At 43.3% G+C, this 22,526-nt stretch overlaps 1 protein-coding gene across 4 annotated transcripts in view; it reads left to right on the top strand.

Moving 5' to 3' along the window:
* CAPN6 (calpain 6) overlaps window positions 1-22,526 on the top strand; it is a 68,523-nt gene that overhangs the window by 34,831 nt on the left and 11,166 nt on the right. For 3 of the 4 annotated variants that reach the window (XR_012765519.1, XM_009945225.2, XM_075435731.1), the window contains exons 4-12: window positions 6,766-6,897; window positions 7,373-7,581; window positions 7,979-8,171; window positions 11,919-12,112; window positions 13,801-13,878; window positions 15,116-15,311; window positions 18,288-18,410; window positions 20,101-20,303; window positions 20,965-21,086. Coding sequence is in view for 3 of the 4 variants with exons in the window: in XM_009945225.2 (XP_009943527.2) it covers window positions 6,766-6,897; window positions 7,373-7,581; window positions 7,979-8,171; window positions 11,919-12,112; window positions 13,801-13,878; window positions 15,116-15,311; window positions 18,288-18,410; window positions 20,101-20,303; window positions 20,965-21,086 (1,450 nt within the window). In the remaining variant the exon portion in view is untranslated. The remainder of the gene's footprint in view (window positions 1-6,765; window positions 6,898-7,372; window positions 7,582-7,978; window positions 8,172-11,918; window positions 12,113-13,800; window positions 13,879-15,115; window positions 15,312-18,287; window positions 18,411-20,100; window positions 20,304-20,964; window positions 21,087-22,526) is intronic. The other variant, XM_075435732.1, reaches the window with a different exon arrangement.

Below are 22,526 nucleotides of genomic sequence, written 5' to 3'. Positions count from 1 at the left end.
TGGGACAGATCTTGTGACTAAGATATGAGCAGTAGATCTGATACAGTTTGACTTTCGTAAGACTTTGACAGCATCTGATATGTCTCTCCAAAGTAAGAAATATCGGATTCATTCAAACTTCTGTAATGGGGATGCATAGCTGATGAAATAAATTACTTGGAGCACTCTCAAGCTGGCGTGGTATTGATGGAGTCCTACAGAAATCTCCCTTAGTCTGGTACTCTTCAGATTTTCATTACTACTTGGATGAGGAGCTGGAAAGGCCTATACAGGAATGCTGTAGGACACAGCCTGGGATAGGATTACAAGCCAGTTGACAGGGTTGAGAGTTCAAACTTATCTTGATGTCTTGGGAAAATAGTGTGGAATAAGTAGGCTGGAATTCAGCATCTCTTCATTAGTTAATCCAAGTACAGTGCTTTGGTATTAAGTGACTTCATGGCTCAGTTAGGGAGAAAGAAAGACTAGGCAGCAAGTCCATAGAATAGGGGTAGATCACAGTCTGAACACAAGTTAAATATGTGAAGTTGAAGTGAAAAAGACAGAAAAATGGCACCGCAGCTTCAGTAAGCAAGAGCATCAAACTCTGCTCACCGCTGCTAAAGCCTCATTTGGAGCATAGTGTCTGGATTTGTGCACCACACTTCACCAGGGATACAAAACATGAAGAACCAGTTACTAAGACTAGAGACAAGACTTATTAGAGGTGTGTAGATTATATGAGGGGTTGCTGTAGAAAGGAATGGTAACTGACTGTTCTTCCCGTTCACAGAAGCCTTGGGCTTGTCACGCAGCTCAGCAATGCTCTTGTTTGCTGACCGGCGGAGGAAGCACGTGAACTTTCCCTTACAGGCTGTGTTAAATGAGGGTTAGAGAAGCTTCAGTCACAGGTAGGTTAGGGGTAGCCAATTTGGACACTAGGCAAGTGTTGGGACTGACTAACCTGTCAAGGTCTCTCCCACTCCCGTCTCTTTCCTGTGATGCCTTGCTGAGTTTCTCATCTCCAGACTCTCCCCATCTGCACGTTAACCACTTCATTTACTTGTGCTGTTATAAAGAGATGAACCAATTAAAATCAGAAAAAGGGGGTCTGTAAACCACTTTATTTCTCGCAGCATCAGTGGCTGCGTAACACTAAATGTCAGATATTTCGAGCCTATGCAGTGCAGCAAGGATAGGAGGTGACACAAAGAGACTTCTGTCACGCAAATAAAAGTCTGGTACAAAAAGAACGTCAGGGTTTTCAGCAGAACCATGAGCCCCTGTAACCTCTTACCTCACTTTGAGACTCTGTACAGCCTAATTATAGTTCTGCAGATGGTGTTTATTTTATTATGCACATGCATAAGGGGAGAACTGGCGAGAACTCTGCATCTTGGATGGTGGAATACTCTCTGTGGGCATAAATAATATAAAAGCTGCTTTTATTAGCTGTCTTGTATCAGAAATAGTGTGACTATTGTGCGGTAGTGATGCCAGCATAAGACCTCCTTTAAACTTTTTCTTGCAAATATGAAGATATTTATTTTTTTTACGGCGTAGATGATGCAGGCTGACTCTAAGAAAAGGGATTAGGGTTAAACCATTATGTTTGTAAAGAAGGTACTTCTAGTGGAACTTGGAACCCAAGTGCTTAGGTGCTTAGATTGCAAGGGAGAGAAGGCATCAGGTCTCCTGAAATGCCTGGGCCATATCTTACATCAGTCTTTCCTCCTTGTAATTCCTCTGATGGTAGTTGACTTGGTCCTTAACTATCCTAAATTATCACTGCATTATTGGAAAAGTGATTTTTTTTTTTTTAAATGCTTATTGTTTCACATGCTTGGTGCAATCAAAAATGCTTAAACATCTTCATAAGGACTGCAAAATAATGTATTTAAGTAGCAAATTTCCAACTGTGTTGGCTGAATTATGGCTTAGTTAGCTAATTCCATCTCAAAAGTATTCTTTAGAATTTGCTATGCTGCAAAAGTGGTAAAAAGCAAAAAGCCCAGAAGAGAGCAAACAGCTGAAATTATCTATAGCTTGCACCTGAGTATTACTGTGTGTCTCATCTGAGCCACACAGTGACAAGTCATCATGGAAGCTGTTATAATGGCTGTAATTGGTGACAAGAGAAACAGAGATAATGTCATTTTTTTGCGCTGTTCTGTGGCCTCAGAAGTCCAGGGCTCCTAGGCAGTTTAATAAGAAAGAGTTTATCAAGCAGGATCCTGCAGAATTTAGTGGCTATGGTGGAAACAGGGAGGTGCTGTTTAAGGTCTGCTGTTGCGTGTTTGCTTTGGACCCCAGTGGTCAGCAAATGCTAATCTCATCCATATGTTTGGCAGCTGACACATGCTGCTCTCTGTTTTGTCTCTGAGGACTGTGTGAGATGCAAGGCACGCATCAATTAAAAAATGACAGTTTAATGTTGTTATTTTAAGCAAAGCAAACCAAATAAGAGAAGATATTTGTAATACATGGTAGTGCTTAATCTCTTTCAAAACCAATTAAAGTTTTGGCTTCCTCTAGTGACAGAAAAGTTTGGACAATTTTAACCCTGAAGGGTCAATTTATCAATTGTTTATTACACTACCAAAATAACATTTTGAAAGGAAAAACAAACCAGGAATTATTACTACAAGAGATGCATGGAAATGGGATATGAAACTTGAGTCTGCCCAAGCTGGGTTTGGAACGTGTGCTACTGCCGTGAAGGCCAAGTAGTCAACTCATGTCAACCCCTGCAACAGGCAACTGGGTTGATTTAAATCAGATGAAGTGCTAGCCTGAAGTTTCTGTTGCCCATCTATATCAGAGCATCTAGGCAGACTGGATGAATCTGTCCATGATGCAAATGAGTATCTTGCACATGGTCAGTTTTCCTCATAGGCACCATTTTGTTTTTCAGAATTTTATTAAGGTCTATTCATAAGCTTTGAAATTCCCTAAGTGAAGACACATGTAAGAAATACTGACAGAAGAACAGTGTCATATAATGATCAGTTACTTTTTTCCCAAGAGGCATTTAAAATTTCTACCAATTGTTATTTAATGAGAAAAGTCTCATGCCAAAAATACAATTTTCTTAGAGAAAACAGCAGCAGCTTTGTGCATTACATACCATGAGCTGACTTTGGGCTGCCATCTGCTAAGACAGCCCAGAAAAACAGGCTTTCAACTCAGCACTGAGGTTGTTCTTGTCTCTGAAAAGAAGTTCAGCTGGCACTGATTTGTCACAGTCGGGTCAAAGGGAAGCCTGAGAGGTTTTGACATGCCTGTGGTCCGTAGCCAGGCTTGGACTGCAATCTTGGTATTTTGGGATTGTCGTCTATAATTATCAAAGGGCAGCGAGAATCCGTGAGGTAAGGAGCACAGCTCCTTATTCTGCTGCTGACAGCAGACTGGAAAGACTGGAGTAAATTTGGAGTCTCCTGCCATTTTGAGGTGAGGGGGGACTTATTTATTCTGCATTTCTAATGCCTGGATATAAGATCATTTCCTTCCCACAGTGTTGAAATTTAGGGTTATTCTCATACTGTGAAATAGCAGACTTTCTTACCTCTGCTCTTCCATCCTCTCAACCAGTCAGGAAAAGCAATGATTCACACGAATGTGTCATGAGCAATCACTGGGTTGAAACCAGTAGGTTCCATGTCAGTTATGGGACAGTCAGATTATCTGTTTTCTGAAGTGTTGCTTGGGCGGTTCTCTCTGGGACTCTGAGGCCACATACAAAGTATCCATTCAGGAGCACACCGTCTACCAAGGATTTCTTGGTAACAAACACAAGACTACTGCAAAATGTACCCCTGTGGCTTTCCCATGTTCAACGAAGCTCACAAGTGCTCCTTTTAGTGCCTTGATCTGCAGGCTATCGTTGTACCCCTTGGGAAAGACACAGCAAGGGCCAAGCTAGTGAAGAGCAGGGAGACATCACAGGAAAAGCCAGCTATGCTTAGGTAAGAATCTGCATGTAAACAGAGATGGAGCCAGGAGAGCAATGGGAGAGGTGGAAGAGTGGTTACAATAAGAGCCAGATGAATGAGAAAGATGAGAACCAGAGAATGAGAGGCGTATTTCATAGACATGTATTCTCTGTCTTCTTTGGTGCTGGGTGGCAGGGGTCATTGCAGTAACTCACGCTTTTGGTGGGGGAGGGTTTCCAGTATGTCAGCCAAAGGAGTGGCAATGAATGAAACGGAGCTTAGAGTTCTGGCGTCAGTAGCATAATTTCCTGCCACTTTTCTTGATGGGTTTTTTTGGTCAAAGGCTTTCCCTGTAATGCTTCCTCCTTCTCCTTTCGTTTACTTTCAGTTCATTAACTACCCCAATGCCAAATCAGTCTTCCACGTGTTGAATTCCTTCCAGTCCTCAAAGATCACCTTAAGCTGAGGACAGAACTAGGATGGCTGGCAAAAAAATTGGCAAATCCTGGTGTTTAGATAAGGCAACACAATCTACTTGTGAGAATTTAAATAATTCTGTATACCCTAACTTTCAAATACACTCAGTGCCAGAGGGCTTTTGAACTTCCTGGTACAGAAATTCCACTCTTCAGTGGGAATATGATGCAAAACAAGAGTGGGGAGGAATAGCTAGGAGAATCATAGAATCACAGGTTGGAAAAGACCTCTAAGATCATCAAGTCCAACCGTCAACCGGACACCACCATGCCTACTAAACCATATCCCGAAGTGCCACATCTACATGTTTTTTGAACACCTCCAGGGATGGAGACTCCATCACCTCCCTAGGAAGCCTATTCCAATGTCTGACCACTCTCTCAGTAAAGAAATTTTTCCTAATATCCAATCTAAACCTCCCCTGATGCAACTTGAGGCCGTTGCCTCTCGTCCTATCAATAGTTACTTGGGAGAAGACACCAACTCCTGCCTCACTACAACCTCATTTCAGGTAGTTGTAGGGAGTGATAAGGTCCCCCCTCAGCCTCCTCTTCTCCAGACTGAACAGCTCCAGTTCCTTCAGGGGCTCCTCGTAAGATTTGTTCTCTAGACCACTCACCAGCCTCATTGCCCTTCTCTGGACACTCTCCAGCCCTTCAGTGTCCTTCTTGTAGTGAGGGGCCCAAAACTGAACACAGCACTCGAGGTGCGGCCTCACCAGTGCTGAGTACAGGGGCATGATCCCCTCCCTACTCCTGCTGCCCACACCATTCCTGATCCAAGCCAGGATGCCGTTGGCCTTCTTGGCCACCTGGGCACACTGCTGGCTCCTGTTCAGCTGGCTGTCAACCATCACCCCAAGATCCTTTTCTGCTGGGCAGCTTTCCAGCCACTACTCTCCAAGCATGTAGTATTGCATGGGATTGTTGTGACGCAAGTGCAGGACCCAGCATTTGACCTTGTGGAAACTCATACAGTTGGCCTCGGCCCATCGACCCAGTCTGTCCAGATCCCTCTGCAGAGCCTTCCTACACTCAAGCAGATCGACACTCCTGCCCAACTTGGTGTCATCTGCAAACTTACTGAGGGAGCACTCGATCCCCTCATCCAGATCTTTGATAAAGATGTTAAACAAGACCAGACCCAGAACTGAGCCCTGGGGAACACCACTCGTGACCGGCCGCCAGCTGGATTTAACTCCATTCGCCACCACTCTCTGCGCTCGACCATTCAGCCAGTTCTTTATCTAGCGAAGAGTAGACCCATCCAAGCCATGAGCAGCTAGTTTCTCCAGGAGGATGCTGTGGGGAACAGTGTCAAAGGCCTTACTAAAGTCCGGGTAGATGATGTCCACAGTCTTACCTTCATCCACTAGGTGGGTCACCTGGTCATAGAAGGAGATCAGGTTGGTCAAGCGGGACCTCACATGCCCAGCGAGCGCACTCAAGATGAACCACTCCATAATCTTGCCTGGCACCGAGGTCAGGCTGACAGTCCTGTAGTTCCCAGGATCCTCCTTCTGGCCCTTCTTGTAGATAGGTGTTACATTGACAATCTTCCAGTCATCTGGGACCTCCCCTGTTAGCCAGCACTGCTGATAGACGATGGAGAGTGGCTTGGCCAGCTTCTCCGCCAGTTCCCTCAGCGCTCTTGGGTGGATCCCATCCGGCCCCATAGACTTGTAAGTGTCCAGGTGGCCTAGCAGGTCGTTAACTGCTTCCTCCTGGATTATGGGAGGTTTGTTCTGCTCTCCTTCCCTATCTTCCAGCACTGGGGCTGACTACCCTGGGAATAACCAGTCTGACTATTAAAGACTGAGGCAATGAAGGCATGAAGTACCTCAGGCTTTTCCTCATCCTTGGTGGCAATATTCCCCCCCACATACGATAAGGGATGGAGACTCTCCTTGGCCTCCTTTTTGTTGTTGATGTATTTGTAAAAACATTTTTTGTTGTCCCTTACAACAGTGGCCAGCCTGAGTTCTAGCTGGGCTTTTGCCTTTCTAATTTCCTCTCTGCACGACCTAATGAGACCCCTGTACTCCTCCTGAGTCGCCTGCCCTTTCTTCCCAGCAAGAGCTCCCTGTTCAGCCAGGCTGGTCGTCTTCCCCGCCGGTTCATCTTGTGGGACATGGGGACAGCCTGCTCCTGTGCCATTAAGACTTCCTCCTTGAAGAATGTCCAGCTTTCCTGGACCCCTTTGCCCTTCAGCACTCTCTCCCAGGGCACCCTCTCAACCAGTGTCCTGAACAGGCCAAAGTCTGCCCTCTGAAAGTCCATGGTGGTGGTTTTGCTGGCCCCCCTCTTCACCACGAATCAATGATGCTGTGATCATTTCTGGAGTGGAGTCTCCAGTAATCCCTCTTTTGATTTGTTAGGACCTCTGTGAAGACCCCCACCTCTTTGTGAATGGAATCAGCTCCCATGACTTACACCAAGGCACCCTGGGGAACTGCTGGTTTGTGGCTGCATGCTCCTGCTTGGCTCTGCGGAAGACCCTCTGGCAGCGGGTAGGTGATCAATATCATTGGGGCATGAAATAATGCTGATAAACCTTGGTTGTTTCCCTGCCTATCAGCCAATGTTTCTTCCTCTAAGACTCAGGTGCCTTTCATGAGTGGTGAATTTTGGTGGATTCAAATCTTCCTTTTCTTTAGAAGTTCATTTTTCATATTATGAGACCTTCCCACTCCACAATCCCCCTGATCACCAAAGAAGAGATATAGCAAAGCCAGAGGGTGCAATAGGTTCTCTTTGTCTTTCTCTGCAGCTCAATTTGAATTTTACTTTCCTAAAAGATTCTTTCAAGTGGAACTTTATTTCACTTTGTACTAAATTCACCCTCTTTTTTCACTGCTTCATCTATTTAAGGTCAACTGCTCATGAAGCTGAATAACAGCATAGTGCATGCTCCAGGGCAGTCTGCCCTCTGAATAAATCTTAACGTAGTGCATTCGGTGAACTTTCCCTTGCATGGTTTCATAGGTGATTCCAGACTTTAACGAACAAGAATGGGACCCTAAAAACCCAGAGAAATATGCTGGGATTTTCCGTTTCCGTTTCTGGTGCTTTGGAGAATGGACAGAGGTGGTTGTTGATGATCTGCTGCCAACAGTGGATGGGGAGTTGATCTACTGCCATTCCAATGTGAAAAATGAATTCTGGAGCGCATTACTGGAGAAAGCTTATGCAAAGTATGAGCTAGTTCATTATCCTTTTAGTTCTCACTGCCATTCCTTCTATCCATTTGTTTGTTTTGTCTTTCAACTCTATCATATTTTCCATAGGTTTTAGGTTTGCTGCTAGTAGAGAACCTAAAAAAGGTTGAAAACTCCTTCTTTAATCTGCATGGAGGAGGTGAATCATAAATGAGTGCAATGCACTCTACTTCAGCAGCCCAAAGCCTTAAGGATCATTACATTCCTTTCCTAGAAACCCGACAAAGGTTTATCTGCAATCTGCTGATTTGTGTTGGTTTGTTCCATTTTCTTTTTTCCTTGGCGAGACGCAAATTTATTACCTACATTCAAACCAAATTAGAGCACTTCTAACAGCCACCGGGTGACTGACAATGTTCTGTGTTACCTCCAGACTGGCTGGATCGTACGAAGCCCTGGATGGAGGCAGCGCTGCGGATGCAATTGTGGATTTCACTGGAGCAGTTGCAGAATCTATTGATTTGGTACAGGGCAAATATGGTGAGATTATTTCTGAGCAGATGAAGCTGTTTGAAGACTTGCTGAAAGTGCATAAAAGAGGCGGGTTGATCAGCTGTTCCATTACGGTATGTATAGAGAACTGAATTTTAAGAGTTAATTGCAATGAAAAAAATCTGAAAAAAATACCACTATTAGTAGAAGTATATAGAGTATGTCCTTCATCTGTATGCTTTGGAAAAGCTTCATATGGAACAAGCTAGCAAGCTGGCAGTGCTGTCAGCCAAGTGCAACTCCATGAGCCACTGAATACAATCACAAAACCACAAAGCCATTTGTGCTGCCACTTTATTGTGGATCTGAAATGCTGCTCGCTCTGAATGGTTACAGTTGTGTATTGACCCAAGGTTAATCCACCTAGAATGCCCTGATTTACAGGCCAGATGGCAGCGTTCAATTTCTTTATTTCTTAGGGAAATCTGTTTACAGAAAACAATTCTGCTGGCAATGAGCTGCTGAGACTTCTTGACTTTGGCTGTGATGATGCAGTCATCTCATCAGCGTAACGCTGAAGCGGTGCTGAAAGACTGAGCTCACTTGGTTATTTAGGTAGTACCACTTGTTAGTAAGACTCCCCATTAGAACTAACCAGCCAAGCTTGCCTGCACTGGCTAATGTGAGGCAGCTAACTCAGGTGCTACATTAGGCGGCCATGACCCTGAAGTTCCCTTAGTCAGCAGAGAGGGGTTGGCTTCCCCAAAGGTGATACAGGGTTGCCTTCTGTAGAAGCTTTACCACTCTCCATTCACAGGAGGTGCTAGAAGGCAGAGGAGTGGCGGCTCCCATCACAAACCACAAGCAGACAAGGGCCTTGCACAGGCCCTTGCCGTAGGAGGGAAACCAGTGATGACTAGGCTTAACTCGCCTTCTATCGAAGTCTGCAATGTCAGGCCATGAATGAGTAGCACTGAAATTCTCACCTTGTCTGAAGCTGTTACCGCACATGGAGGGCTAACAAACTGCCATGGCACCTGAATATTTCCTAAAAGATTGATTTTAAATTATTTTTAAAGTGCAGCCTGCAGGAAAGGGGATCATTCTCTAGAAGTTGCAGGGTTAGAATCTAGGTGCACTTCAGCATCTTACTCCTATGTCCTCTTCTTCCAGTTTAAGACCTTAGCTAAGGCTAATCTTATATGGACTTAGTTAAATCACTTAAACACTTTGCTTTAATTTCTGTCTGTGAAACGAAGATCGTATTACTGTAGCACTTAACTATTTCATATCTGTAGTGTAAGTGCTAAATCCACAGTAAACTGCTGGACCCCAAAGTGTTTGATCATTCAGAAATTCTTGCGAGTATCGTGGTAGTTGTGCAGATGTCTAGGACAACAGAAAATCAGCCATGTTTGGAGATGCCCAAGAAGATTATCTGTTTAGCTAGCCGTAGCCATGCACTGCCCTACACCAAGGCCATGGTACCAAAGAGGAACACATGGTACCTTCCGAGAGATTAATTTCAACCTGAGAACTTGGTTGGGATAGAACAGGAATCCTGAACTGTCCCTTCCAGCAACATCAGTCAACAGCTTAGAAACAAATTCTTCTAGGTCTTTGGTGTTTGTTTTACCTTTTCCACAAGGTCTGAATTTTGATTTAGAAAGAATTCCATCTGGTTTGCTCAGACCAGGCTGGCAGACCAGACCTCCTGGTGTGAACTGTGGTTGTAAACATTGTTTCTGGGATGATAGGTTGCTCTCAAATGCTAAGGCAGATCAGTTCCTTAGCATGGGTCTGATGAGGACATAGGCTAAGTACAGGGAATTGTATTTTAAAAATTAATTAGTTAGACAGTTGTAATGCCTTCACTTTCTTCCTGGAGTTATATTTCAGCCTGTCAACTTAAACGCAGATGCTTCTAAACATTACACAGGAGCTGTTCCTGTTGTTTTGGTTTGACTCATCTGCATTTATCACTTTTTGATAGATGTATTATACACACAATGAAGCTTGCTAGGTGTAGAATATTTAATACTCAAGTGTCTTCATTGCTGTCTCACAAACATGTTATCATTTTCCTTGGATTACAAAACAGCCCTGAGCTTCAGCATTTAGAAATTCAAACAGACAATAGATGTTTAAATATCCCATTAAATAAATAAATAAATGTTTTCAGAATGATGTGGGAAGGTCAGCCCCAGCAGTAAGAAAAGCCTGGGGGATAAAGAGGCAGCAGAAGAGGTTACAGACTCCCATGCTTGTCAAGGACTCTTAGTTGTGAAAAATGCAAGTGAAAGTGTTATACTGGAGAAAGCCCAAACCCATTGGAAATGTCAGCCAGGTTTGGTGTAACACGTGAGCTGATTCTTTCGGAGCTGTTGTCAGTGAAAGGCAAAGAGGTCTTGGCGAGAGTCTCACAGTTGCCAGACCATCTGTCAATTTCAATTAGATATAAAATTCTCTTTTTTTTTCACCCTAATTTCTTATCTTTGGGGACTGAACACTGTTGTATCAGTGCAACACCTGCCTTAGGAGAAGGACCCTGTCTTTTTAGACCGGAGAAATTTTGAAATGGATAAAAATAACTGAGAAAGTACTCTGTGCATTTCATAGCTCTGAGAAGTCCATCTCTTTCCACCAGAGAAAAGGCTTTCTTGATCATTGAACGCTTAATTAGGCTTTTACAATTTTACACTCAGGGATCTGCCCTGAGTCAAATCTTCCTTCCTTGCTGTCCCAGGGAATGAGTGTCTTAATGCCCAATGGGTTACAGCCCAACATAGATGAGAGAGATTCTGGATATGGCTCAGTGCAAAGATGCCCATGCTGGCTCCACCAAGGGCGTGATGAATCCAGAGGCACTACAATTTGGATTATTTCTGGCTCAGAAGAAGGGTTATAGCACTGGCACAGCTTTCCTTTTTCCACTGGTATTCGTTGCTCAGAAATTTGTCTGTTTCAAATTTGCCTGGTACGTGTTGCTCAGAAGCAGCATTGTACTGGTTTTGTAAAGGACCTTTCATTCAAAGCAACTGCAGCGTCTTTATATGATACTGCTTTTCTAGTTTTAGATGTACTTCAGAGATTTTGATGTGGATGCATTAAATGAAGTTGTGGTCTTTTTCAGAGCTTGACAATTGTTATGTATTCTCTGATCAGCATCTGATCAGGCCTAGGTCATCCAGCTGGACAATTTACTGCCTGATCACTGCTGGAAAGCCTCTGAGGAGCAAACCCAGTTCCTAAGCCTGCAGATCTGCCAGTTGCCACATAAGAGAGGCCTGCCAGGTCACGAGTAAGGTACAGGACAGGTTTGACAGATGGCTAGAAAGGTTTCTTGCCTGTGCCCTCTATTTTTGCCCACTGCCAGTAGTTCTTCCTAGGTATCAAATTTACTCCAGCACAGGAACAGGCACTGGACTCACCGGCTAAATCCTTAGGCTCTGTGAAGCATCCAGCTGAGGACACCACCAGACAGTGCTGCGTCTGAGCACAGTCATCAATATCCAGAAGAGCCATTTTGTAAAGATGACAAGATTTTGGAAGGGCTGATAAAGGCTGTCCATCAGCTGAGTCTTTAACTCTCTGAGGCCAGGAGAAGACAGAATGGCAGTAGCAGGCAGTGTTCTCCTATGCTCTGGGCTTCTGTCTGCTAGGACTTGTCTGGCACTATCATGCAAAAGACCAGACTAGTGAGCCACTGGTTTTGAGCCCCAGTGCTGTTGTTTTCCTGCATAGTCAAATCACTTGGGAAGGGAACAGACAGCTCTGTGAAAGCAAACAAACCTTCCCCATCCTGCCCCTTGAATGCGTAGCTGCCAGGTGCCCTCAATGACGTGAGTTCTTTTTTTCAATTGTCATTCTTGGTGCTAAAGGCTTCCTCTGGCAGTGCCAATGAAGCGGAGACAGGGACAGGTCTTGTCGTCGGCCATGCCTACTCAGTGACTGCAATTCGGAAGCTGCGCCTTGGAGAACGGCTCATGTTCTCTTTTAAGGCAGAAAAGCTGTTCATGATCAGGCTGAGGAATCCCTGGGGAAAAAGAGAGTGGAGCGGCGCCTGGAGCGACAAGTAAGTGCTGCAAATCCAGTCTCCAAGCAATTAAACTGTGATTAGGGCCACTGGACGTTAGATGCATGGTTAAACACTGTGAGACACAACCTCAGTCTGCAATGCTCAGTGATGGCTGGACTGTTGTGCTATGTATTCCCACATTCTCTCAGCAAATGAACACATCCTGGAGGAGTCAGAAGGTTTTGGCTTCCTGGACCTTCATTTACTCTATACATCATCATTCTGGCACACTGGAGCAGGAGTAGAAAAATAGCCTACTGTTGAGGTGATGAGCGAAGAAAACAAGGTTTGTTCCCAGCTTCACCACTGAGTTTGTCTGTGACTCAGTTTCTCATCAGTAATTGCTAGCTGCTGCGGATGGTAGAAGTCTTTTATTCTTAGATAATATAAGTGACTGGTGAAAAATGCTGTAAAATTGCCACGTTTGTAATTTCTTGAATTATTTTCTAATGAATTTTAATGTGGGCCATGAGCTCAGCGGGCACCCCTACAGAGACAGAAATGATTGCTGGAGGGTATGTATTCCATGGCTGGCAATTTACACATGAAAAACATTTAAATAGGATGTTACAGTTCAAGACTGTGCTTACCAGCCACTGTCAGCATTTAATAACGCAATGTTCTTAACAACAGCATATGAAGTTCTTATCTTCCATACTTTAGCTAGCAAAAATCTCTTACTTTCAAAGAGTTTGATTCAGGTGAAATACGAAGAGCTACTGTGTTTTGTGTAACTTAAGCCCTTGTTGTTCCCCGCAAGCCCCTGTCTTGGCACAGCTGCCACTCATTTCAGTGGAAGCACTGAGGACTCTGAGGCTGGCCTGTGGTTTTTGGCCTAACAGAATTAAATTAAGAATTTCCAAATTGGTTAAGCAAATGTCTGTAATGGCAAGCAACCTCCCTTCCCTCCCGCCAACCACCTTCAACTTTATCCTCCGAGTACTTTTGGAAAGGGAGTAAGGAATTGTGGCTCTGTTTGTCTGATGTAACACTTTAGAGAAGGGGCTCGTGCTGTCTTCCATCATGTTATCTGATATAAGCACCAGACTGCTTGCGTTTAGGATCCTGCAGTCAGCAGAAAGAGGCAGGGGCCTGCAGCGGACAATAAGTTATGTGCTCGTGCAGGCAATGAAGTCTCTACGCAGTGTAGTGCTACTTTGGCAACTGGACACTAGGCTCCTGCTGAAACTGTTTCTTCTCAAAGGCTCTCTGGGGAAATCTCAGACCTCAGGCCTGTTTTATTTAAGGAGATTGAAAGACAAAGAGAATACTCTGGTCTAAGTGAAGTGTTCAATAAGCTCCTGAGGAGCAAAACCTTGTTTCTTTTGAAGGGCCTTCAGGGAATTGAGTCAATCTCCTACGACCTTCCAAACCAGCTGTTTAAATGTCCTAAGGGAGGGTGTGACAAAGAGAATCAATGAGGTTCTGCTTTAGTTGTGCCAATTTCCCATTCATCTCATTCATTCTTAGTAGATTTCAAATCAATTAATGTTTTCAAAATACTCCTGTAAGCCCCACACTTTCTTCCTGAATATCATCTGTCCTTTCAGCACTCCGATGTTACTTTTATAACAAGGGCCCATGAGACAATTTTACTTGCAGGTTTTTTTTCTAGGTGACAGTATTTAGTTCAAGTTATTAATATTTTTTGTTGTTGGGGTGGGGGTTTTTTTATTGCCTTTTAGTTCTGAGGAGTGGAAGAAAGTCAGCAGTTCAGAATGTAAGAGCTTGGGACTCACTCTTGAGAATGATGGAGAGTTCTGGTGAGTGGGAGTCATATGAAGGCTTTGGAGATACTGGCTACACTGAGTAACTGTCATTGATTGTGCCATTTAACAGCTTCAAAACCAACTTCCCCAAATGGAGAAGATTATCCAGTCCTGGCACAAGGTCTGTTTCTTTTAAACACTCAAGGGATGACAGAGAAGAACAGAAAAAATAGATTAAAAACTAGTAGAACAAAATTAGTAGCTCTTAGTAAATACAAGTTTCAAACACCCTCAGAATCTATTAGCTATATTTAGGGCATGCACTCAGAATCCAAGACAACACGTGTGCTGGTTTACGTAACAGAATGCCAAATACTGAGCGCACTGTCAATCCTGTTTACTGACTGCGGTGCCTATCTGTAGGATTTCTAGGTCAACCATGGCTGAGGTATCTGTAAATACAATTGCAGCCAATGAATATTGATACTTGTTAGTGTTTTCCAGCATGGGTATGAGAAGTGTTCATTCTCTACAGAACCTCTAGAACTAATAATTCTGACTCTGCTCAAAGCTCAGATATACCGAGGGACTCCAGCAGCTTCTTCAGCAGATCATCAGTATTGCATCAAGTGCGCTGGTAGGGCTCAGTATGAAAAGTCTTCTGTTTGCTTGGCTTTGTCAGAACTGGCAACTGGAAGACAGCTGTAGGGTTTGGTTCTGGGCCATTAACAAGCCAGGACATGCTGGTAATTCAGAGATGCCAAGCTGTTAGGGGAGGTGAACGTTTTTTAACTGCTTAGCAATTCAGTCTGTCACTTCAGCAGGCACAGGTTATAGCACTGAGATGGTGCTAAATAAAAGCTGTGTTCAGAGTACAGAGGTTTGAGTCATGCTCAGGGACAGATGTAACAATAAGGACTGTAATAATGAGGAGCGGATCGTGCTTTGGCTGCAGGTAATCTCTTTCACCTTTGCAAAATACATGTTGTCAGATCCAGCCTGGTAGATACAACCTATCCTTTAGGCTTAGGTGCTGCAACTGAACAAATCCAGAGCTGACCAAACACATTGAGGTGATATTTCTCTAAATTAAGTTCGAAGATACTGTGATTGTGGCTTCACAAGTATTTCCACATGGAGGGCTTTCCAGTGAACAGTTTGTCCTCTGGACAGCTGAGCAATGCCTCCTCTTAAATTACTGGAAGATTTCATGTGTTATTTTGTCTCTTTGCATGAGTATCATTGTGTATTTTTAAATAAACTGTGGCTTTCCTGGTATCCCATGGAATAGGATGACGTTTGAGGACTGGTGTAAGAATTTCACTGATGTGGACATCTGCCGGATTGTGAATACCTCCTACTTCAGTATCCACAAGACCTGGGAGAAGAAAATGATGCTTGGGGCTTGGGCGAAAAATTCAGAGCCCCTGCTAAATCGATCTGGTGGATGCTTTGATAACAACGAGACCTTCCTTCAGAATCCCCAGGTGGGCATCTTTGTGTTTTGTGGGGTATTAGAATGTATCCACTTTAGCTAGGGCTTCTGAAGTATCCACCCTATTTATGAGTTGGCACTGACTACTTGACAGAAATCTCATTGCCGGTGTCTGTCCTCTGGGAGTATGCTAGTTCATTGCATGTTTCGGTGATTTCTGTGAAATCTCTCAGAAGAGTTCAGATATTTGTTTAGGACTGGTCATGTTTGGGGCTGATGAGTCAGACACACCAGGATTAGTGAAGTCCTGCCTGACTTCTTTCAGTTTCCCAGTTGTGGAAAGGCAGCAAGTCTGATTTTCTACTGACAGAACCCCATTCATGTAACACCCTTACACAGCCTGAGGATTTGTTCCACTGTATTTACTTAGTATCCCTTTGAATTAATCTAAGATTCTGAAAATATCTAATCTCTTTCCCAAGCTCACCCTCTCATCAGCATTACAGGATTTTCCTTGTCTTGTCCTACCTGATAACTTTCAAGCTATTCAGGTTATCTGTTCCTCCATTCTTACTCCATTTCTCACCTTCCTGCCCTTCTCAGTGTTGCATGTTTTCATCCCAGTGGATGCAAATTCAGGCAGAAAACTTCCATTACTGTCAATGAGATCTGGGCACCTACTGCTTTAGTTGTTACTTTGAAAATTGACCTTTCTGTTCTTTTGTAATTCACCACATACTTTAGATTAATTGGAAGATGTTCTTTTGTCTGCTTCTCTGCACTTGTATGGGAGGTTTCTGTCCGCACCCCTCCATTTTCATGGCAGGATATTGGAGAAGTGCAGCCTTTGCTGTTCAGACTAGGAGTGAATCTCAAACTCCCAGCTCATCCTGTCATACAGGTGTAGACAGAGAAGCACTTCTTCACTGCTCTGTCAGTGCCTAGTTTCCAGAGAGTGATTTTATTCAGATATTCTCCTGTATGATTCTGGATGTATTCCAAGTGCTTGTCTGAGTGTCATTTGTGTTTAGCTGCCACAGAGAACAAAATATACGTTATGGTGGAGTGCAATGCCTGATGCAGTGAAAGTTCTTTTTATTCCGGTGTTATCTCTAGGCTAGTTGATTAAAAGGCTCTTAATAGCAGCCCTGGAACATATTTATGTTAGCTTAGGGCCATTATAAATTACCGTGGCACATACTATCATAGTCTAGAGATAATCTCTCACTGTTCTCCCTGAGTGAAATGCCTGACACTGAGGCCTCCTGTGAAGTTTATCTGAACAGAGAGGGATTGTGACACTTCCAGTCCCTTCAAAATACAAGAATTTAAGCCAAGTATAAACATATTCCTACAGCCAGCTGCTGATTTCCAGGTTGTTACCTGTTAGGACAGCTGGTATGTCACCAGATCAAAAATTTGTCACAGCTGCATACCTCTCATCAGACCAACAGGGCTTTCTTGTGTTCTGACAGTTCCCCTTCCACACCTCCATTTGCTTTGGAACACTCTAGCCTACCTGACAAGGTAACACTGCTTACAGTTCAACAGGGACAAGAACTAAGATGTGCCTTACTGGATGTTGCTGCATATTTATATCTTGCAGTTTAGATTCTCTCTGCAGAGGCTCTTTACAACCCCTAAGACTCTCTTCAGGATCCTGTGCTTTCCCTGCCACGATGTTGATATAGGACACAAATAAGAGTACAAAGAAGCATTAAATTTGTACCCAGAACAGCAAGCAGTAGTTCTGTAGGAGGCCAGTCTGGACTGTAAATACTGTGAACAACTAATGAAGCCCAGAGGCTTGGGAAGGTATTGATTTTCTTTCCAATACTGCTGTGCTTCAGCCAGCTCTGCTGGAGCTTGGAGTTTCCTCCATATGGATGTGACACTCCCTGAGACAGCGAGGGTCAGGGATGAGAAATGGGATGGTGCCTGGTTCCGCAGAGCTCTAACCACAGAGGGATGTGAAGTCATTACAGGGGATTGTTCTGCAACAGCAACCAAGGCAATCTCAGTATCTACCTCAGAGCAAAGCTCAATGAGGATTTGCTTTTTAGCAGCTCTTGGAGGAGTGGGGAGGAGGGAATTGAACCACTGACAATATTTCTCTCCGTGCTGTCAGAGACTTATGGCTTAAATGAGAACATGTGGTGCACCTAGTACCCAGCTGTGCTCCACTATACTTTTATGTTTTTATTTGTTTGCATCACATTGAAAGGTCTTTGAAGATGAAAGAATAGAGCATCTGTCTAAACTTGGCGTAAATAGTGTCCTCTTCCCCTCCACGGGTTCTGACAACTCAGATTTCCCTTCCATATGCGCAAAAGAAACAAAATTTAGAGGAGTCTCTAATAGTGAGTGAATCTGAATATTTGATTCTTAGCTGTATAAGGAAACACCCATCTGACCTTTTTTGTCTACTGAAAGGGTACATACTTACTCATGAACTGGTCTGGTAGTGATACTTAATAATGTAAGCAATTCAGGTCTGATTTATTGAGATGGGAACTGCCTAAACTTGAAATAATTTCCTTTGATTGGTCTTAAACCCGAGTTGATTCAGGTGTACTTTAAACAGTTTGGGTAAAAGATTTGCATGTTAAAGATGCAGGAGTCCTTCTTAACCCTTGTTACTGGGTATTCCTAAGACTTTCAGGAAAACTGAGGAAGTCCAAAATTAGCATTCCTGTCATTCTTACATTAAATAGAAATTGTAGGTGTGGAACAAAGTTGTGGATTTGGGTTTTTTTAGCTAAAATATGGAAGATTCCTTCATTTGGAGGTCCTGTATAAAGATGCTTCAAATTTACAGGCCCTGTTTAGATAATGAAGTTTAAAGATCCTTATTATCAGCATTAATTTTCAACTGTGAATTGCTGGGAATCTTTGTTATATGGCGAACTCTCCTCCCACCACCAAACATATTTTCATTTGCCTCTGTACGTACGTTTGCTTGGCGATGGCTTTATCCTCAGTATCCTAAGGCATTTCTAACAGCTTACCCTCTTCTCTCTTGTACTAGTATGTCTTTGATGTTAAGAAGACTGAGGACAAAGTGTTGGTCTCATTACAACAGGAGGATCGCCGCAAATACAAGAAAGAAGGGAAAGGAGACAGCATCCCAATTGGCTTTGAAATATTCAAGGTAGGCAGCTGTCTGCACTGCTGGTTCAGAGTTTCTTCAGCAGTCCTGCTTCATCGTGGCAATGAGCTCTTTGGCAGGTAGAGGCCTGATTGTCGTGGTGGGGTCTGGCTCTCCTCTCAACGTGAGCTTTGCCTGTGTATTGCACTCAGTCACTACAGCTGACATTAGATAGACTATTTGAACAAAGTTGAATTTAGTTCATTTCAAACCCTATTTGAACTAAAGGAACATAAGTCATTTTTTCCCCATTTGCAAAAGAATTTTAAGTGCTTTTACAACCCCAAGCTTTGAAGAGAAAGACAAAAAAAGTATTAATGCTTGAAACATGGCGGATTTTTTTTCTCCTCATTGGAGGCTCCTGGCTGCATTTCATCAGCAAATACAGCTGAGTGAATGAGTTTGAAAAGTCTGCAATTCTTCTTTTGTCACTTAGAAACAAGAGCCAAGAGTGTTTTCAAAAGCTGGAGTAGTGAGTAGGAAATGAGCATATGTGAAAAGGAACCAGGGAGATCCCAAACAGTAATTTAACTGCACTCCCAGGGCAATTTGAGTAAAATGAAAACATACAAGTTGAAAGAAGGAGGAAAGCAAGAGAAACAGCTATGCATCTGCTTTTTCACTGAGGATCAGGATTATTTTATCATCTGTTGCTATAGCTAGTGGGACTACACTGAGTCTATGGTCAATTAGAGAAGTCAATTAGAGGTGCTGACATCTGCATCACAGCTATCCATTTGACAATCACCTGTTAACCACACACTTTGAAAAGTGTCATTGCAGAAAGTAGCGTAATTTATTTTGCCTTGTTTGCCTTGCTTGTTTGCCTGTATATCTAGTATGGAAAAGCCTGGAAAAGAAAATCACACCTTCAGAAAAGTATCAGTGCTCTATCTTTATTTCTGTTCAATAACTTTTCTATTTCAGAAGCGTTCTATCTCATCAGGTTCATTATCATGACTAAAGGCCTTTGGAAGACCAAGGCCTAAATTATCTGAAGACAAAAGAGAAGAAAAGAATGTAGGGCTCTCTTTGCCCTCAGGAGCTGCTTAAACAATAGGTTTATATTTTAGCTGTGCTGTGGCAAATCTCAATTCCCAAAAGAGGGTGTTAATAGTTAAGCACAGCTTCAAGGCTTAGAACAAAATATAAATGGTTATTCTGTGGTTTTTGTATTCAGGAAAAGGCAATGAACATATGGCTGTATGCATCTGGATTGAGAGCCAGGACTGGAATGCTTTCTCTACACGCTAGAGAAAGGAGACAAATGAATCTCAGCCGCACCTAAGATGGCAGCGTAGCTCAGCAAGTGGAGTCCCTGGAGTGTGCATGCGTCTCTGAAAGTATTCAAAACTCTGCAGTAGCATTATGTCTCTGTCAGTGGATGCATGTCTTTGCCAGTCCCAAACTTTCACCTCTGCTTAGGGGGTATCTATGTATATACCGACGCAGCGAAGTGCAGAACAGCACTGCTTGGAGGCCTGTGTGGGCTAGCACTCGGAGCACTGGGTTGTCCGTCAGGACTATCTCTGCCACAGCTTCCATGGGTGAAAAACCATTTGCCAGACCATTTGCCATTATTGCACATTGTCTTTTCTGACCATGAAAGGCTGCGTGATGTGCAGGGAGAATCCTGCCTGTTAGCTCTGATAGCCCTCCTTGCATTAATCCCTGTACTGCTCTGGGGCTGTAGGTGGAGGATAACAGAAGCTATCGACTGCACAAGCTGACTGTGCAGGAGAGAGTGGCCACATCTCTGTACATCAACACACGCACTGTATTCTTGAAGAGGATCCTTAAACAAGGCCGCTACGTCCTTATCCCAACTACCTATCATCCTGGCATCACTACCAAATTTATCCTGAGACTCTTCACAGATGTGCCATCAAAACTCAGGTAGGTTGCACTCACAGCTACATGAGATCTTTCCTTGCCCACATCGGCTTCACTGCCTTGGAAATGGCTGCCTGGTTGTCCTCAAATACCCCTGACTCGCTAGCTCATATCGCTCCATAACTAGGTCCTTGAGATCGTCAGGGTCACCTCCAAGAGATGGCTCACTGGGATTTGTGCATGGTCAGGATGTTTTTACTTAGGACCCTGGTGGACAATTCACTGTGGGTCTTTGGCGCTTTTGGTTTGGTTTTCGTAGTTGCCTCCAGTTCTAGGTCAGAACACTGAGCACTGGTGCTTGCGGTTACAGATGATACTGCTTATTTCTTTGACCGTCTCCTTTGAAACCAGTGGTTGTGAGGGCAAAACTAGTGTTTCGTGAAATCAGGCCTGCTGAATTTTTTTCTTGCTTTGATAGTATCTTCCATGATTAAAGGGTTTTTTCCCACCACTTTTGCTGCTATGCAAAAAATGACACAGATTTGGTTTACTTTACTTTAATCTGTTTTTATTTCTGAAGTCTGTCATTTCTGTACCACGGACTTCCAAAATGGTGGATGAGGAAAGAGTACAAATGTCATGTTCTAAAAATGCTAAATTTCCACAACCATTGATCGTTTACTTGACATTCTTTGCTTCAGTTTCTTTCCCTGTGATTTTTCAGGGAGCTGAAGGTCGATAAGCCTAAAATGACATGTTGGAGTCTTCTTTGCGGCTATCCACGCAGAGTCACCCAAATCAAAATTCACTCTGCAGAGGGTTTACAGAAGCAAGACAGATCAGGTGGTAAGTGTAAAGCGAGCCTGGACGAGTGGAAGGGGCTTCTTCAGTCCTCTAAAGATGATCTGAGTTGATATATAAGCAGTCATGCTTTATCCAAACAAACTGAAGATTTATGGGATTTTTTTTTTGCAGCACATTGTAAAATCTGCTCAAAAGGAGAGATCAAATGAGTAAGATGATGCAAAACAGCAAGAGTTATGTGTCGTCTATGCTGGCCCAGATGGGCAGTAGTAGCCAGACCCTTTTGAGAAGGTTTTTGTGGGGATTAGTGAGAAATTAACCTTTCAGGGTTATGTTTTTTCTAAATGGAGAATATCCAGGGAGAGAGCTGAATTGCAGACTCATGTACTGTATTACATTTACCTCAGTAATGTCATTCATGTCCTTCAGAGCACTTTCTTATGTATTACCACAAGCTAAATAGCACTTCAGGGAGGAAAATGCAGTTTTCAAACAAGCATTTTCAACTGTGTATACTAGCACAGAAAGAAGTTAAATTATTTGTACAGGACTGTGTATCAGCATGTCAAACGGAGTGTCCTGAAGGACACTAAAATGTCCTTCTGGCACGTGATGTTGACAGCTAATTAGGAGACTTGTCCAGTTGTCATTTTCTTCCTCATTTTCTAGTGGTACTGTCTGTCTGTCAGCCTTCATTTTCCATGACCAATGCAACAGAGAAAGGTAGACACATCCAGCACTGAGTGGTTGGTAGGGAGAAAGCAAAGGATCAAAGATACTATGGTGAAATTGGAACAGGAAACTGAAGAGGTTCCTGAAACAACTGCTGTGTTTGCTCCAGATAACTCCTCAGTTCTCTTCTGTTTAAGATGTGGGGCTCAGTTGCATGAACTTCTGGTGATAGAGCAGGCATTAGACTTATACCTATATTACCCTTCATCCCTATTCTCACAAAGCAGCTGTAAAATTTCTCCCACCAGCTGGCTACTGTTTTATTCCAGTCCCCTTTTCATAGGTATTCCTGGCACCCACTGAGTGGTGACTGAATGTACTTCTCACTGTGAAAGCCATTGGCTGTTAAGTCTGGTTGTCTCTTCAGGGAACAGGAATGGTGAAGAGATGCAGAAAATTGGTTCAGTTCATTTTTCCTATTACTTTTCTTGAAAAACAGGAGCTACAAACACCTTAGTCAAACAAGCGGTATGGCTCTAGGTTCTCAGCAAAGCAGGATGGCTGGGTGAGACTGAAGGGGCTATACGTGACACGAATAGCAGAGCAGTGCATTGCGAAGAGGCAGTATGTTCTTGTTCTTGCCCTGTGAAGGACATTTTCTTTTTTAAGGGTGTTTTTTTGCTTTTAAAATACTTTACAGATTTTTCTCTAACACTGACACAGCAAAGCAATAAAAGCCAATTCTCCACCCTTAGCATTTCACAATCCTTAGCACAATTACAGTCTTAACAAGATCGTTAAAAACAATTG

This window comes from Opisthocomus hoazin, chromosome 14, assembly GCF_030867145.1.
Source record: "Opisthocomus hoazin isolate bOpiHoa1 chromosome 14, bOpiHoa1.hap1, whole genome shotgun sequence".
Lineage (NCBI taxonomy): Eukaryota > Metazoa > Chordata > Aves > Opisthocomiformes > Opisthocomidae > Opisthocomus > Opisthocomus hoazin.
The sequence above is the reverse complement of the archived record's forward strand: the minus strand, read 5'-3'. Positions and strand labels throughout refer to the sequence as shown.